We start from the raw sequence: 19,518 nt of genomic DNA, 5'->3' as shown, positions 1-19,518 counted from the left end.
AGGCCAGATTAAGACTCCAAACAGACCCCTGTGTGAGTTAATGAATAGGGTTCTCTAACAGATACTTAATCTCACTTTTAATGATTCACTTCATTTTGCGGATACCTGGTCATTTCATGCAGTGCAGTTGTTTCCATTTTTGCTTTGGCTGTGTGGATACTTTTCTCTTTTTTCATTGAAGTTGGGTGCAGGAGCTTCTTCCTTGTCCCCTACCCTTCAAGGGCCCCTGGGTGCGCAACCTTAACGGTAGATCTGCCCCTGTCTTTGAGGATATGGCATGAAACACAATAAATCTGGAGAAGACCTACACAGATGTAGGAGGAAAGTATAAACTGCACACAGTCAATGACTGTATGTGGGATTCTAACACGGAAGACTGGATCTCTGAGGTAGTAATACCAACAATGGCACTGCTGTACCATTCCTTCCTTAATGTAAATTTGATCATTTTAGAGCGTGTTGCACTTTTACAAGTAATCTGTTTTTTTTTTGTTTGTAGGAAACACAGCTTATATATGAGCCTGGTGATTCTTTTGACCTATTGTGTCCTAACAACAACAGTGAAGTGGAAGAGTTGCTTTTGAGATTGGGGCTTGTGGAAAAAAAACACCATATTGTTAAACTGCAAGTTAAACCAGACACAAAAAAGAAAGGTATATGAAATATTGTGGTTTTTTGATTATTACATAAATTACACCTTGCTCCAGTATCTGATGCAGTTTACTTCATTTTGATTTGGCAATGAGGTTTAATATGCTTTTTTTTCATTTTCCAGCCGAGACAAGGCAATTATTGCTTTTTAAATTAATACATAGTGACTAAAGAGTGATATATTTTGATTAAAACACGAGTTTTATGTATTAGTGGACACTCACTCAGATGTTATGTGGCACTATTTACAGCACAAACAATTATAAATAAAGTACTTTACTGAGAGATTGCAACAAAGTATCAAGAGGTCATACAGCATCAGAAAACTGAAAATAAAAACAGAAATAGGGCAGAGGTGATTCTGGGGGATGCCTAGAAATGCAATTAACTCCACACATCATCAAAAGTGGCTTTAATTATAATACAAAATTATGATGGAGGTTACAGCGCCAAGATGATAAAAAGTTTTGGCACAAGTCCAGTGCAAGCTTTGTAGAAAAAGGTGAAATGGTTTTTGTGTGATGCTCTGACAGAGAGAAACTCGATTTTAGATCAAGATTTTAATGAAAATATTAACTTTGGGCTTTCAATGAATGAACATGTTTTAATATCCCTAGAAAATCTTCTAAACATGTGCCTTCGTGTCTGTGTTTCCGTTGTTAAACTTTTTGAAGACATTTTTGTATCTAAGAGCGAATGGACTAATTATGCTCTTTGTGAGCAATTTGTACTCATTAGTCTTGAGAGCTGATTAGGATTTGGGTGAATTCCAAGTATTCAATTTTTACTTTTGAAAGTTCAACAACGTTTTTCAAGCCAATATCAACATTAGCCAAACCACTGCTCAGAAGTTCACAAAAGACTTGAAGGAAAGACTTCAATGAAATTTGAGTTCAATCCAACCTTGACCTTTCAGCTGTTTAAAGATAAAAATGTTGAAAAGCAGCAGTTAGACTCAGATTATGTCATGACTTTATTAAATTACCATGATAAATTTGCTTTTCAAGCAGGCTAAAATGTCAAAATGAACTTCACTGATATTGTAATCTGCCTATATTGTGTTCACTGTGTATTTTACTCCTGTTGTAAATATGGAAAAGGTTAAAAGGTTATTTGATAGTGGTCTTGTATCTTTTTGACTATAAAAATCCTTTTCTTCCACTTTTATACAACATTTTTAAAGTATATAATAAAGGGTTTTTCGTTTACTTTCTAACTTATGTGAGCAAAAGAGGTGTTCTTTATATTGCTTTGCTTAGGTAATTTGTCTTTGTGACAATTAGCAAATGAAGACTTGTGAGAAGTTAATGGTTGCTGTGATATATAACCATTTCTCTTTTTACTATAAGTTAATAGTCTTTGCTGTTACCTTTTTTTAAATGATTACACAACCTATGTTACGTAAAATGTTTACATTTTTCAGTGCCTTGATGTAAGTTTTGTCTCTTTCTTAAAAGTTTCTCAGCTACCATCATACATACCTGAACATAGCTCCCTTCAGTACATTTTCATGTGGTGTTTGGAAATAAGAGCTATCCCTAAGAAGGTATTGTTATTTTTATTTATATTTACATATAAACTCATTCCTTAACAAGTAGGATCTGAATATATGTGTCTCTGCCAATTGAAAGGCATGAAATATTATTGTTTTTTTGTTTGATGTCTTTATCCAAGGAAAAAATATTTTTGATGTTGCCTTCCAACTGTACATAAAAATTTTTATGATTGAACCAAAGACAGGTCAGTTGACTCCTTTATGGCCACACATTGGGACGCCGTTGGGAAGTGCCTAGTGGATTAAATTCCTGGTCTTTAGCTATCACACCAAACTGCTGTTAATATGCCTTTGATATGTCTTCAGATTTCTATAAGTAATAGATTCTAATGATGTAAACCTAGTCATAAATGTAACGGTTGAAAAAAATTATTCTAAAATAATAGAGACCAAGCAGTGATCTGTAAAAAGAGTATGATAGAGAACTGTTGACTATACTTTGGTGTTCATTTTGAATGTGGCACTAGCAGAACTGGAATGTTCATTACTGTTTCATTTTCTGTGTAAATAATTAAATACTGTAAAGGTAGACTGGTTCTATATTAGATATTAACTTTATTTAGTTTTGGTTATTATATGTCTTAACTATCTAAGGACTCGAGTATGGCTGTGTGGAATGTGTATGTGCTCCACTTCACTGCATGGTTTCTTTCTCAGTTCTGTAATGTTTTTCTTTATGCCAAAGATGTGCGAATTACATTTTATGTCTGTGCGCAAATGTTTGTGTTCGTGTACCCACTGGTCTACTAGCATTCCATTTAGGGTTGCTTAACAGGGTGCTGTCATTGATATTTTGGGAAGTGCTGGACCCCCGTGAACTAAACAGGTTAGGAAAATGAATGAGTGGGTGACTGCTAGACTTTTCTGCCAGCAGTATTTTATTTTGGAAGTTTATTGTAAATACATTGCAGTTGATTATATATTGATCTGACATCCCATCTCTGTCTGTCGGTCTCTCTTTCCAGTTTCATACTTTTATTCGAAACAATGTAAAGAAAAGAAACTATGTTTAATGCAGTTACACATTCCTGAGAGAACCGTACTCTATAAACGATAAAACTACTGATCTAACAACCATTATTTGCATTTTACCATTCTCTTCTTGACCATCGTGCATGCTGCTTCATTTACCACTGCAGACCTAAACTATCCATCCACAAAGAACAGTTTGTATTCTATTTTGTATGCCCTGAATTTTCCGGACAGTAAAGATCATGCCCCATTTTTGTTCCATGGGCATGCAGCCAAACAGCAATTCACAACTTTAACCTCCTTCTAGCTCAGTATTACGCACAATTCAAAGTGCCACCCTTTCTTTTGTTCTGTAGACAGATTATTCCAGTCTGCTAGAATCCTCCTTTCCCTAACAATAGATGTACACTGATTTTTTTCTATCAATTTCTGACACCAGTACAGTAGATGTGCATGCACCATTTTACAGGACATCCCCATCTTCTATACTTTGACCTCCTTAAAAATAATCCTTTTTCCATTTTCATTTGGTGGCTTACTGCCTGTTGATATGTTGTTGTTGTTGTGTTTTTTTTTCTTTGCTTTTCTCTCTTTGGTTTCTTGTAGGTCATATTTTTCCTTCTTTTTTTTGTTGCCACTTCTTGTCTGTTATTGTACTGCTGTCATTGGTGTGTAGGACTGAAGAAGACATGCAAGTAGGAATTTCATAGTATTGTGTATATTTAACAGAATTTCAACTTGAACTTGAAATGAAGACAGAGCTCAGCACTTTTTTACACTCAGTGGATGCAGTGTTTATAACAGATTTTAAGAGAAGGTAGATCACCACAGAACACATTTAATGGGAGGAAACCATGCTGATTTGTTATGGTGACATTTAAACAAAATGCAGAGGTGGAACCACAAAAAAGAGAAGTCTTAAAAATCATAATTAGCTTTTCTTTATAGTTATCCACTCAATTATAGTCAAAGTTGGATTGTAATTGGTATGAAAGAACCTCCACATGAAGCCTGATACATTATTTTAAGTAAATAGGCTGACTGCGGGCTTGGAAATGAAGTAGAATTTAATTTTTGTTTTCCATGCAGTATTTTTTTTTTAGATAAATAATAGTATTTTTTTCAGTCATGTTCTTTCTGTTGTTATGCATGAAAATGTATATCTCAGTGTGCCAAGTTACATGGTTGCACTTGAATGTTTCACAAAAGATACTGAGTTACCTCAAATCTTCTCAATGAGGAAAGGAGTTGTTTTGCCCAATATGTTGACACTATTTTTATCAAAATTCTAAGGTAGCTTCTGTAATACATGCTGCTTATTGTCACTTCAGGTGTATCTATTAAATAACGAGACTGTAATTCTACCTAGTAAGCAAAGCATTCAGAACCGCTTATAACTGCATGCGTGGTGACCTTGAACATGTCTGAACCTGCATGACAAGCAGCAACACTCTGTGACGTTCAGTTGATTGTGAGTCACCTTTTAGTTTGGTTGTGTTTTCTGTAATGTGCCGAAAAAATGCTAAGTTTAAAAGTTGTGCAAAGATGGTCCCAAGGGTTCTCACACCAGAGCAAAAAGAACGTCGCAAGGAATGTTGTGTTGACATTCTGCAGCAACTTGACGCAGATCCAAACCTGTTTCATAAAGTAACCACTTGTGACGAAACCTGGATCTTCCAGTATGATCCTGAAACCAAAAGACAGTCAATGCACTGGAAAACACCATCCTCACCAAGAATAAAAAAAAGCTCGTCAAAGCAAGTCAAAATTCAAAGCCATACTCATTGTGTTTTTCGATATCAAGGGTGTAATTTTGGAAGAATGGGTTCCAGAAGGCACAACAGTTAACCAGCATTATTATATGGCAGTTTTGATAAAGATGAGAGAAAAAGCCAGAAAAAAACGGCCGTATCTGTGGGAAAATGGTTTCATTCTTCCCCAGGACAATGCGCCTGCTCACACAACACTTTCTGTAAAGCAGTTTTTTTGACCAGCAAGCACATTACTACGCTTGAACATCCTCCATATTCGCCCGATTTAGCACCGTGCGACTATTATCTTTTCCCAAAAGTTAAATCCGTGCGTAAAGGGACACGTTTGGAGTCATTTGATGCTGTAAAGAAGAAAACGGCGGATGTGTTAAAACAGCTAGCAGAAATTGATTTGCTCCATGCCTTCGACCAGTGGAAAAACCAAATTGCAGCAATGTATTAGTGCAAATGGGGAGTATATTGAAGGGGACAAGCATTAAATTTGTAATACATATAAAGAAAGGTGAGTTATTTAATGAGTCTCGTTATTTAATAGACACATTTAACCAAAATGAAAGGCTGTAGGATGACAAAGTATTTAGTGCCCCAGTCAAAAACTAGATTTGATTCCTGACCAGGTTACTGTCTTGAGTGGAAATTCATATTAGTTTTCTTGCACATCTCAAAGAAATGTACTTTAGACTAGTCTTAATTGGCCAGGTATGAGTGTGCGTATGTGCAAGAGTATGCCTTGCTGTGCAGTGGCATCCATTTAGGGTAAGTTTAATTTCTTATTGCAGTTGCTGCCAGAATAGGTTCAAGTTCCCTGCTGCTGTTATCAATACAATGTGCAGAAACGCCATGGACAGATATTTGATGGGATGGTACTTTATAGTGACTTTGGAATAACCTGTTGTGTGTTTTGTGTGTGTGTGTGTGTGTTTTTCTTAATCTTTCTTCCTTGGTTTTCAATCTAGGCCTTTTTGAGAAGCTTGGTTGAATACACCACCAATGAACATGAAAAGCGACGACTTCAAGAGCTGTGCAGCAAGCAGGGTTTTGCAGATTATAACCACTTCATCAGAAACCCGAGCCTGTCAATTCTTGATCTACTCTGTGCATTTCCATCTTGTATGCCAACTCTCAGCGTAATCCTAGGTTAGTGCAAACTTTTTTGACAAAAACATTTATATAGTTAGCTTTGAGTACAGATCTCTTTACTGTATGTATAAACTGTATTCTGTCAGGCTGACTTTTACTTTGCCACCCATCTTATTTTTCTGCAATGAACCATACTTTCCAAAGTGAATTTGGTCAGAAGTGTTTAGAGCAGAGTCGTACAGAAAAAAAAAAAATCCGCTTATTACATATGCAGTCTTCATAAAAATGAATATGCCCCACTACTGAACTCAGTTAAACTTCTGATTATCAGTAGTACTTTGAAGACCTTGGTAAACAGTCAGACCTATTTTATACTGGCCCTGTCCAATTTTGCATTAAAGTGACGATGCCTGCACCCATGTTCTAGAACTTAGAATCATTTCTTTGAAAACATCAGGGATGTGTGGGGTGGTAATCATATGTATCAGCCAGGAAAGGATTAAAAGGCATTTGCAAGATTTTGGGTTAAAGGATAAGTTTGGTATTTTTTACGTCAAAGCTGTTTCTTCACAAACATGGTATACAGTGCCCTCCTTAATATTTGGGACAAAGATGTTTTTTTTCTTGATTTACTCCTCTGCTCCACAGTTTAAAAGTACAAATTAAACAATTCGGACATGATTAAAGTACACATCATTAAATAAAGTAATTGTTTAGTTTTAATTCCGTTACTTGCTATAGATTTCCAAATGGTGGCGCAGTGGCCTAGTATTCATACCACAAATCTTTGTGGGCTTGGGTTGTGGATGGATGTTTTTTTAGTTCACACCACATGAAGGACTAAACATGTTTTGTTAATTGAGAAGTATTTCTAGTATTGAAACGGGCGCACTCGCTGATAACAATCAATCCAGAAATGCACAATGAGAACATGCAAAGCTCATGCAGACCCTGGCACTGTAAGGCACGAATGTTACCTCTATGCTTTCAATCTGCCTGTGTTAAAGAATCTGTAGTTAAGTTTAATTTGAGTAAAATGAAATGAATACTTATAACCTTTGTTTAGTTCTTGTCTCTTCATTTCAAACTACACGCCTGCTTAATGTCTTCATCAATAGCTGTCACTAAATGACTGAAACACGTGTGCACAAAAAAGCGGACATTTTATTTTCTTGCTTTTAATGGCCTGTTTAACTTCTTTCTTGTTCCACAGGAAGAGGTAGAGACTTCCTTTGAAAATGCTGCAAAAACACTGTGTGTGTTTTGTGTGTGTGTGTGTTTTATTTTTTTCTTTCCCCAGCATGTTATAAGCATTACCATTAATTTCAATGGAACAAGCATTTGGCTGAAACTGCTTGAAAACTGCTGCCGGCAGAAGTTTTTTAAACTGCTCCCCACTAATGCACTTTTTCTTTTTTTTCTTTCTAAACTTTTGTTGATCTGTAAAGAAATGTTATGCATATTGAAATGGTAGTACATTGTAAAATGTAGGATGTAGGCACTAAATACTAGTAATCTATAGACCCAAGCCTGCAGTGTTGGACATAATGTATATCAATGAACAGATGTACAGAATGTGGTTACTAAAATAAGCAAGTCTAGATAATGGAGAAACTAAAAAAGGAGTAGTAGAATATGGTATTTATAATGTGAAAGGCAAACCGTGAAGGTCTTGCAGAATTTTATCCCAGGGTGTGATATTTAGGATTCTAGCAGAAGCATTGTATATGCATTGTACATTAACTTGAAATTTGAAAAATATGCAAAGCAAAGGCAATTAACATTTAAAGTGAGAATTTGCAGGTGATAGGGAAGGAAATAAAAATAAAGCTAAACAAGATTTAAAAAAATAACTGGAGAAACATTGAGGGAAAAGTAAAACCAACAAATAAGCTTAAACATAACAATAGAGAATAAAACTTAGGAAAAGTAGGACTGCTGTCATTATCTCCTAAATTTTACTTTTTATCATGACTTTCATAAAAGTAGTTAGAATTGATAAAAAGTGTATCAGTTGTGCCATTTCATTCACTTGGCTCAATTCAAATGTAGCATCGTCTTTATAACAAGTCCGCATCTTCGTACTCCTCATCAGAAGGGAATCTAAGAAGACTCGTATTAACAGTCCCAGCTTCACTTGTGTTCTTTATTTTTTTTTAAGGGTGTTTAAAGTGGAAAGTTGAATGATTAACATGTGATTAAGTATACTTGTACTTCCCTAGAATAAATATTCATTATGGTATCAGCTTTATGACCCTTGATGACATATACACAAACAGAGTTGGCTCCTGCATACCTGACCATTTACAGTATGTACAGCAATTCTTCTCGCCAGAGATTCATTTTCCCCCACTGCTAAACTGATGATTACTGAATTTAATGAAATGCTGAGGAAATATTTTTGCAAACTACTTGTGACATTGCAGAATGTTTTATTTTTGCTTGGAGTAACTTTTTCACAAACCTTTTAGCTGTACGGCTGTTCTAGAGGTCTAATGTACTATTGTGCGTGTTTGTTTAATTACCCTACCAATATTTATTTTTACTTTCATGTACAAGTGCAAAGCAAATACTTATTATAAAACACAGAATAGCAAAGGTAAGAACATGAAAAATGGTATATATATATATATATATATATATATATATATATATATATATATATGTATATATATGTATATATATGTATATATATGTATATATATGTATATATATATATATATATATATATATATATATATATATATGTATATATATATATATATGTGTGTATATATATATATGTGTGTATATGTATATATATATATATATGTGTGTATATATATATATGTGTGTATATATATATATATATATATATATATATATGTGTATATATATATATATATATATATATATATATGTGTATATATATATATGTGTGTATATATATATATATATATATATATATATGTGTGTATATATATATATATATATATATATATATGTATATATATGTATATATATATATATATATATGTATATATATGTATATATATATATATATATATGTGTATATATATATATATATATATATGTATATATATATATATATATATATATATATATATATATATATATATATATATATATATGTATGTATGTATGTGAAAGTGTATACATACTGCCTTTTAAATTTTAAAACTGCAAATATGTAAGAATATGGTACACCACCTGGTATACTTTATTCTATAATAATAAATAGTTCTTATTCATTTTTGCATGATTGATTCATCCTGACTCAAAATATTTTGTTGACTAGAAATTCATCAATCATGCTTTGTGTAGAAAGCTTAAATTTACACAGAATTTAATTATTGCAGAATTATTTCACAAAATTATACACTGAAGTTCCACAAGAGGGCAGCATATACCAAGTACTGTACTGTACTTTTTGTGCTGGGCTGTTCAGAATATCAATTTTTCAACATTTCCCAAATGTATGGATGTGGCTGTCACAGATTTTTGAATGTGCTGTTCAAAATGGAATGCCATTGCTATTTGTCCCAACTCTCCTAATTATCTACAGAAAGTAATTATTCAAGCTGCTGTACATTAGATCGATAAAGGTAATAAAAAAAATAATCATTTTCGAACAGCCTTTTATTGGGGCCTGGAAATGATTATTGTGATAGCACTTTAATCTGTTGCCAAATACGTTGAGTTTTACGATGCTTCTGCCCCCTTAGCTTCCATTATTGCGGTAATTTAATTTTAGAATAAAATAAAACTAGATCTGATAATAGTATTGCACAGATGTGATGCATTATTTAGCCAGGCTGATTAAAGAGTTGGATGACATTTACTTTCAATGGATATTTTAGCAAAATGTTGTGTTCATTGCTGAAAAAAGCTGATGTACCTGGTATTAAACAAAACAAAAAACTGGAAAACAAGTCGATTTCTCAAGTACGTGAAACAGTTGAAATCAGTGTTGGACAATAAGATGTTGGCAGATTTTAGAATTTGATTAAGTTATGTAATGAAAAGGCTTGTTCATTTTTGATTCTACATGGATTTCATATTTAAGAAAGTAACTTTCACAGGGCAACAGCAACAAATTAAACCGGCTATAGTATCTCTCATTTGTTGTGAGTGAGCTTAGCAGTTTTATTTTTATTAGTGGATTTAATAATTAAACACATGGATGAGAGATTGTTATTTAAAACCATAAATGCTTTTTATTTCATACTAAAGCAAGTTTGTACATAAATCAAACTGATAAGTATTTCAGTCAAAGGTTAATGCTGAAGGTCTCTTTGTCGGCCTCCAGCTATTAATGCATAACTGCTTAAGAGATAATAGTAAGGCATCAGGTTGCCAGAGGAAACAAGTAACAGACACTCAAAGGCTGTTGATGAAGTAGTAGTTCCAGGAACCTCTGCTTGAACAGGAAGAGGCTGTTGCAATAACACTGATGTGAAATTTTGGGATCTTTACTAAAACCTTCATTTTGCCATCCATTGCATTTCACATTCTTTGCAGGAGTTTGCTGATTTTTAAAAAGGTAAAAACAAGAAAAGCTACATACAGTGGAGTTGCGCCTAAGAAATTCAACTATAGAACAACCAAAAGGCGTATTGAAATAAGGTCGGGTCAGTAAAGTAGTAAGAATAAATAGGAGCCACAGGGATTTAGCTAATCCATGTTGAAAAAGCAGACAAGGAGTCATAATACAAGGGAGATCAATAATGTTCTAAGGGCAAGACAAAATGGTGTTGACAAAACATTGTGGTATTGAGACCACAAGAAAAAGATCAATGGAAATACACGGTAAAGGAAAACTCTTAAGTACATACATAACATAGTGGTTAAGACTCGCTTTGTATAGGGTCCTTTCTGCAGCAGACAAGTACTAGGTCAGTACTTAGTAGAAAATCTTTTCAAAGAAAAGCAAAATTACATGTTACAAATAGGCGAGAACCTTGACAAAGGTAAATGTGGATGAATCCCAGAGATGACCTTAATTTTCTTTTTTTTTTGTGTCGACTCTTTTGTAATCCCTCTTTATTCTAGGAGTGGCAAATTATGTAAGTTCATGCTTTTGTGTAAAATTATAAATTTCTCAGTGTTAACCGTATGAGAAACACTAAATTGATAGTATAACGTAATGTACTATATATACTTTAGTGATGAGGCCTGTCGATCAACCATAATGGAAGCTCACATGTGTCTAGATATAGCACGTGTTGCTCAAGCCTGTCCTACATACTGTAGTATTTGGCTCAGGCAAGGTTTGTTTCCATGTTCTTGGGCTCTATCTCTGTTCACATATTGACAGGTGTCATCACTAAAGTATATCAAGTACATCAAGCTGCTCCGGTTTTATGTTTTGGCTGATTGATAATTTAGTATCAGTAAATAATGTTGTCAAGGGGACATCTGGACAAAGCACACATACAGCAAACTAAAAACTGTGCAAAGGAATATGGGAATGATTGCAAGGATTGACTTCTTTAAAAGTATGTTAAGGAATGCTTTTCTCCTAACTTTCTAAGATAAAGAACTGTTTGTACTTTGTCTTCCTGTAAGCAAAAAACAAATTCTCTTTCTTTTGTTCTCCACCATAAATATAATGGTGATAGGTATGATAGGTAACTGCAGCAAAGTAAATTTGGATTAGACTGCCTACCAATCCAGCATTAGATCTGTTGTACCCGTTCTGATACTGTATTATTTTGACTGGCCTGTAGCTTAGTGTAATTAAAAAAACAGTACTTGTATTAATGTCTGAAAGTTATTAGTGCATATGTATATTTTGTAGATAAATGTAACTTTTGAATGGAAATATGCGCTTGGTTTATATAAAATTCCTAAATCCACTTTTTTTCAATTCAGGGTCATGGATGGCCCAATATTATGCTGGCAGCATTGGGCACAATTCAGAAATTATTCTAGTACAAGGTACCAAGTCCAAAGGGCGAAATCTTGCACACTGACACTAACACAGGGCCAACCTGAAATTTCAGTTTAATCTTTAGGGGTATGAGAGGAAATGTCAGAATACCTGGGAGGGAAAACCTATGAGGACACTAAGAGAGCATGCGTTCCACATACACAGGCAATGACTTAGCATGGGATTCAAAACCAGGAGGCTGGGGTTGCGAGTCTGCAGTGCTAACCATTGTGTCTCCATGCCAAATGCATCCGATACATTTGTGAAGTGGGCTGGCAGAGGTGAACCTCTGTTGTGAACAGTTTCTGAAACCCATGCAAAATATGCTTCCGCTATTGCAGTATGAAATAATGATAATCTTTCCCCTGGAACTTGCTGAATATGCACTAATGGCCCTTTAGCATTTTTATAGACTTAGTCACAAAGCTACCTCAATTACCAGATATGTTAGTCACTGTTCAGAATGTTCTGTACATCATACTATAATTGTTTTTCTTATTCATTATCATTTTGTTTCATCCACATCTCTTGAGTACTAAAAAAGGCTACCAGTTTTTTTTCTTCATTTTTTATTAATATAAAAGGAAGGGAGTTGTGATAAGGTGAAAACTGGAGCTCCCAAATGTTAATTTTACTTAAGGCAAAATAATTTTGATACCAGAAGCTGGTTTCACTCTTTGAAAAATAAAAAGTGAAATGGGTTACAAGCAGGAGAAAGTGTTTTTTTTTTTTTTAAAGATAAAATTATGGGTTTACAGCTGATAATAAAAAGTACTTTTTAACATTATATGCTGATGCGGAGGACTAATACGAGTGCCATAAAAATAAATAATTTTGCTTGATTTCACAACTGAGATTTAAAAGTATGTAATAAATTCCTATTAAGACATCATGTATAAAACATGTTTTTCTTAATTACCGAACAATTACCATTTGCTAGCATTAACACATTTATTACTGTTAATAGTGCTACATTTAAATAGGTGCTTCAGTCTTGTTTTTAATGGAGGGATTCCCCAATGTACAAATGAAAGGGGGTGTTTTAATGAGTGGGGGGAGTTTAAAATGGCTTTGAAAACGAATGATTAACAGCAATCATATACTCTGGAATTTATCTTTGAAAAATTGACATACTATATTTATTCTTTGACATTTTCTTTTCAATATTTGAAAAAATTAAATAATTTGCAGTCAGTGCTGTCACAATCAGAATCCAGACATCGTCATACCACTGACACAAGCAGTTAGATCATTCAGAAGACTTTCATTTATGTTGACTCTTTAAAGTTGCATTCCTAAGAAGAGTTTTCAAATCAAGCTCATGAACAGCTCATTTTGCCAGATTTATCTTTGCATTTTATTTAAGAGTAATTAACTGATTACATTTAGTTTTAAAAAGTGGTCATTTGCTTCTCTTCCACTTTTTTTGATTTATTGATTCTATATTTATTTGATCTTGGTATTTTATTTTGGTTTCTGTTTTATCCTGTACATTATAATGGTATGGTCTGTCAAAGATGCTAACTAAAATAAAAATGTTTTGTGAGAGCAAAGGTACATAAGGTACCCCTGTAATTAGGATCTCAGTGAAACCTGCAGAGATGCTTCCTTCATTCAGTGGTTTAAACCAATGCTTCAGCACTGTCTTTTTGCTTGAAGGAGGAAGAATAGTCTTTTTCTTGATTTCCATCACTTTTGAATTGGAGCCACTGTAAATACTGTATATAACCATAACACTATTTTTTTTTCTTTCTTTGTTTGTTAGTGTTTTTGCATTGGACTTTATACATATTTTTTGCAAGACATTTGTTTTGTAAATAGGATTGGCATGTCTGAATAAAACAGAACCTTGTTTTTGAATTATTTTTCAGTCTGTGTCTCCCTAATCCCATCCCCTCGTCTTTTGGTTATGTCTACTGGCACCCAGAGTCTAGAATTATGCAATAGTGCCTTTGCATGGGGTGTCACACAGCATTACAGAATATGACATGATTTCCGGAAAGGTGATACAGCTCACTGGATCCTCATTGTTGAGGACCTGAGCGGCTGGACCAGGTCAAGGGAATGCCCACGTAACCTGGCTGCAGCAGATAGGTTGTCATTTCTGGAGGGTGGGACTGGACCGCATGTCTGCCTGGGGGGTTGCCAACCAGGATATTCAGCGGTTTCATCATGTGGTGGGTGCTGCAATGTACTGTACCAGTGCATGCTCCCAAGCCTGATTTGACTGGTGCTCAGTAGCACTCTAATGCCATGCAAACTTGCAGTTGTTTATGTGGGTCAAGGAAGTGGGTAGATAGAGGGCCTGTATAGCTCAAATTCTGTAAAAATCAGTGTCACAGATCATGAGGAACCTAAAATGTCTGGTACAAGTGAGAAATTACTGCAAACGAATCTCATAGTACTAGTGTGGTACATGCATTAAAGTAAGGTTGTAAATAATTTGTCAGATAATCCACAGTCATGAGTTGTCCATAGTGACTATAATCTAAAATGGTATTTTTTTGTATTATTGCTTTGTACTTGATAAAAAAAATAATGAAATTATTAAAGGAGATATCTGGTATTTTTTAAGTTGAAGATTTTTCTTCATAATCATTGTATGTTAGTTTGCCACATGAAATTGCTTTCAAAAGTGAAGCTTATTTAAAAATAAAAAAAATTACTGGCCTGCTCTTATGTTTTGCAATGGAGCTAATGGGTATCATAGTCCCGGTTTTCTAAAGGTGAGGAGGATATGTTTCTTGCTGACTTCTCTAAATGCAGTAGCTATAGAACTATAAAACAAACACTAAAGCATGAAATCATTTTTTTAAATACATGATGAGCTACTCTTGCTGAGGATATACAGTATTTGGTAATGAAAGAACTGAGGACAACATTTTTGAGTGAAAACTCACTGACACTCATTGATACCAGTCAATCAATAAATACACTGGGAGTACAGTATTCTTTGTTGAACCTGGTGCTGAGAGACAAGAATGACAGTTTGGTGCTACCACACTACATATGCTAAAACATCTGTACTAATTAAATTTCAGCCTGATTAAACTTAGATGGATTACCATTGCTAAATTGGCTTGTGGGGTGTGTGTGTTCATCCTCTGATGGACTAGTGCCCTGTCTGGGTATTGTTCCCACCTTGCATCCAGTGCTTCCTGGCATATGCTGCAGATGCCCTATGACCCTGCCTTGAATAAGAAGGTTAAAAACATGGATGGATTATTATTACTAATATTATTGTGCTTATAGTGGGAAAAATATATGAATAGATTAATGGATGGAAGGTATTGGGGACAACAATTATGATATTATTATAACATTTGAATATTAATATTATCAAGGTGTTGTTTCACCCTTGCTCAATATGATAGCTGGGATTGGCTGCAGCATGACTCTGCCCTGGATAAACAGATTACAATGATGGATAGCTGGATCTTTAGATTATTATTATTATTGTTGTGCCTATAGCAGAGAAAAATATACAAATAGTTTTATGGTTGGAAGATATTGAGGATGGCCATAATTATTACTATTATTGGTTGATATAGTGGTGCAGGGGTAGCGCTGCTGCTTTGCAGCGTAGAAGAATGGGTTTCATGCCCCAGGTGTTCCCTACTTGGAGTGTGCATGTTTTCCCTGGGTGCTTGAGTTTCTTTCAACAGTTCAGACACAATCAGGTTAGGTAGATTGACCCTTGCTAAAGTGGCTCTAGTGTGTGAGCACAAGTGTGTGTGTGTTTTTACTTCAATTGACTGATACCCTGTCTGGGGATTGTTCCTACGTTGTGGTTGATGCTTGCTGGGATATGCTTCAGCTGTACTGTGACCCTGCGCTGGAAAAGTGGATAAGGAGAATGAATGGATGTGTGCATGCATACTTGTCTCTTTTCAGTTCTTGTCATCTGACCGTATGCTACGTACAAGCTCAATATTTCCTCCTACCAAAGCACATGAGTGCATCAGTCCAATAGGAGCAGGCAGTATCTTCCGTATAGTGTAAGAATGTAAACATTAGTGTGACTTTTTTGAGTTATTATTGTCTGGTTGCCTACAGAATAGACAACAACTCACATGTGGGCATCAACATTCAGTGTTAATAAGAGCACTTGATGATGGCTTTCTAACGTAAATCCATGCCAGTGGGGCTGAAATGGTGCCACAGAGTAAGACAAATGGGGTAATTGGTGAAGTGAAGCGCATATCCGGTCTCATTTTTAAATGGCTGAAACTCACAACAATGATTTGCTTTTTGATTTTTTTCTCCTTTCCTTTCTATTTTGCATTATGTGTAATCTCAATAATCAATAACATTTAATAACAAAAGTTTTAAGTCTTCTTATAACATGAGAACTCCAGTACCCATTAGCTATATTATAAATTGGAAGAGTGGGATAGTTGTTTTTTTTTTTATTATTTATTTATTTTTTTTTATAAAGATTATGAAATATTGCCTTACTTTAGAACACAGTTTCATGTGGCTAACTAATATATACCATGATTGTGAAGAAATAACTTCAACTTAAAATACCGAACTTATCCTTTAATAGTTATTGTATGAATGGAATAGTGCTCTTGGTTCTATAAATTTCTGATTTTCCTGACAATACAGTTTTACAGTTGTGTACTGTGTTTGACACTGATACAAAGTTATTGAAGTCTTTTGTTAAGCACAAGTCTTTGCCTGACCTCTATTTCATATTATACACTTTGTTTTCAATGGAGCAAACATTACTTGGGCCAGTTTTACTATAGTATTGTAATGCAACAGTTAATAATTGTATATAGATTTCTGAGGAGACTGACATATCTAGAAAGTTAACTGCAGACTTTGGAGATTAAATAACCTCCTTAAAGATTATGCCAATTAATGTTCAACCTTAAGGCAATAGACTAGACTTTTAAATTATATTTTCTGAAAAGCAAATTATGCTAAAATTTTGAGCTTTGTCTATTCTGAAATGCCTATTTTAAGACCATCAATATTTATTAAAGTTGCATAACATATACTGAAAACTTTCCAGTACTGTTCTTGAAATTTAAATTATTAAAGGTTAAAAATTTTCTTAGCATAACATTAGTTGAGTAAGTTATCAATATTCATTATTTCATACTTATATACCAGAAAAAGTGTGCACAAATGCTCAGTCTTCATTCCAGTTCATTCTTCCTAACGCAATGAAGAAAGGGTCTGAAGCTCTTGTATTTGCAGCATGGGATTGCAACCTTTAGATTATATGAAGTAAATAAAGCCATCTTATATGTATTTGTTTTCTTTATTACATTTTTTTTTCATTAAGGTACTCTAACTGGCATATCTCTGGTTGTACTGACAATGTTGGTAGAATACAGTAGTCCGTCTTATCTCATACTGTACCTTTATATTACTCGAAAAAAAAGCATTTCATGTAGCTTTGTTTTTGAGCTGTCTCAATAATGAGTCGTTGTAACTACAGACGTGCGCCAAGTAATACAAATTTGCTAGCATAAAATCCCACTATCTCATGGCTGCCTGAAAGTTTGGCAGTGAATAAGTTTGCCTACAGAGGTGAAGATGACTTGCATTTAATCAAAGTAAATAAATAATTGGTTTGTACTTTTCTGTCATATTCCCAATTTACTGCCTTTACTTTGTCAAGGTCATGAGTCAGTCTTCTTGCCTTCTGCCAGTAAATATTTTCCTTTGTTAATATGAAAGATGTCTAAGGGGGCTTTCTAGACGATGTATGTGTCAGCTGCTACAATTGGCCCACACTGAGACTTTCAGTCTCTGGCGACACATCAGTCAGTGTCTGTTAACATTAAAATAATGACCATTTTAAAATATGCATATAATAGGGTAATTAATGTGTTTATTAAATATAATGGAAAATGGACAGACAATTACTGTCATAATTCTTTTAGCAACCATGCTTTCTGCATCAAATGTAATGTTTATAGGAACGTATTAAACTATTCGTCCATCATAAACTCACTTAAACCAGTCCAGAGCTTGGGTAGGCTCTGAGCCTTCCCTGGTGGAGACCGTTTAATGGCTGTGACATTCACTCTAAACCCGTTTAGAGAAATGGTTTTGGAGTGTGTGTATGCATATTGTGCAGCCAATTGTAAATAAAACACATTAGAGAGATTTAATGTACAAGTAGTTTTTTTTTTTTTTTAAGTTTGGATGCAAGAGCACATGTAAATAACACCTCATTGTCTTGTGTGCACGTCATATGTGAAAGCATTTACTGTCAGTGGCATTCGTTTCCAGTTAACTGTTTTGAGACTTTAATTTCCTGTATACATAACATATGTGCAGTGTGTGTGCGTGTGTGTGTATATATGTGTATATATATATATATAATATATGATGCGAAATTGACTGACTGACTCCCTTATTCACTCAATAATAAAAAATACTACTATATTTCCTAGTAATCAAAGCTGAAATTTGGCAGGATGGTTCATTTAGCGCAGTAGGTATCCGCTAAGAAAGGGGGAAAAAAAAACCTACAATATAAAAAAAACAAATACCCCAAAACCTCAAAAATGCTTTTGAATGATTTGATTAGAATTTGGTGTTGCTATAGAAAAAAATACTGCCCAACACATGTTTTTTAATTTGTCTATATTTGTTAATATTATGTTAACTTCCATGGCACTTACCAATTGACATCAGCACTAGCCAATAGTATGGACAGATGAATGAAGATGAGGTGGTGTCCTGGATAGGAAAAAACAGATGCGTCCTCAGTTCCAAGACCAGGACAGACGGCTTAAACTTAATGGGTCTCCCACAAACTACTCCATTATAATATACGTTTGCATCTAGAGACTTTGAAAGAGGACTCCCACACTGCCCTCCAAAATTGTTCTCATTTACATGTGTGTCTGCTTACTTTGAACAAATTGCTCTCCAAAATTCTTTACAACAGCAATAATTTATTTCTTATTAAGCCCAAAATCAAATAAGCAATGCCTCAGTTTGCTTTAATGGGCTCTGTTTTTTGACAGCCCTCCAGCCTTGACTTCTTAAAAGGATGATAAATAGCAGAAAAAAAAAACATAGTATGGGGGGGGGAAAAATGGAAGAATTCTAGGGGAAGGTAAATCAGAGAGAAAACCCCCCTTTCAGGTTAGGTGGGAGAGAAAAGGGTGTCAAAATTGGGGTCAATACAATACACAGAACAGAACGTAAGAAATCCTCTTCACAGAGCTAGATGGCCAGTTTATCATTACTATCTCAAAATACAATACAATACAATAGTACAAACTACTTCACTTTACATATACATTCGCATCTTCAGGCAAATCTTTAACACTAGAATCCCTGAATCCTATGAAAATATTCAGAGTTTATGTTTTAGTTATGTGTTCAACATTTCTTTCCTCACATTTTCTGTGATCGTACATTTGAACAGATCATAGTAGACACGGAACACACATGAAATGTATGTATTCCAAATGATATATTATTTACCTTATACAATTCCATACACCTATACACCTAACTCCCAGATAAAGAGACTTCAGGTCTGAGAATTTTGCTTCCCACTTCAGCTGCCTCGGTAG

The 19,518-nt window shown here is 34.4% G+C and overlaps 1 protein-coding gene across 2 annotated transcripts in view; it reads left to right on the top strand.

The window, feature by feature from the left end:
- Positions 1-19,518, top strand: part of mtrr (5-methyltetrahydrofolate-homocysteine methyltransferase reductase) — a 144,508-nt gene that overhangs the window by 58,001 nt on the left and 66,989 nt on the right. For both annotated transcript variants that reach the window (XM_028803413.2, XM_028803415.2), the window contains exons 7-9: positions 500-653; positions 2,109-2,197; positions 5,907-6,087. In XM_028803413.2, the coding sequence (XP_028659246.2) occupies positions 500-653; positions 2,109-2,197; positions 5,907-6,087 (424 nt within the window). The remainder of the gene's footprint in view (positions 1-499; positions 654-2,108; positions 2,198-5,906; positions 6,088-19,518) is intronic.

Source organism: Erpetoichthys calabaricus, chromosome 6 (assembly GCF_900747795.2).
Source record: "Erpetoichthys calabaricus chromosome 6, fErpCal1.3, whole genome shotgun sequence".
NCBI classification, from domain to species: domain Eukaryota; kingdom Metazoa; phylum Chordata; class Cladistia; order Polypteriformes; family Polypteridae; genus Erpetoichthys; species Erpetoichthys calabaricus.
The sequence above is the reverse complement of the archived record's forward strand: the minus strand, read 5'-3'. Positions and strand labels throughout refer to the sequence as shown.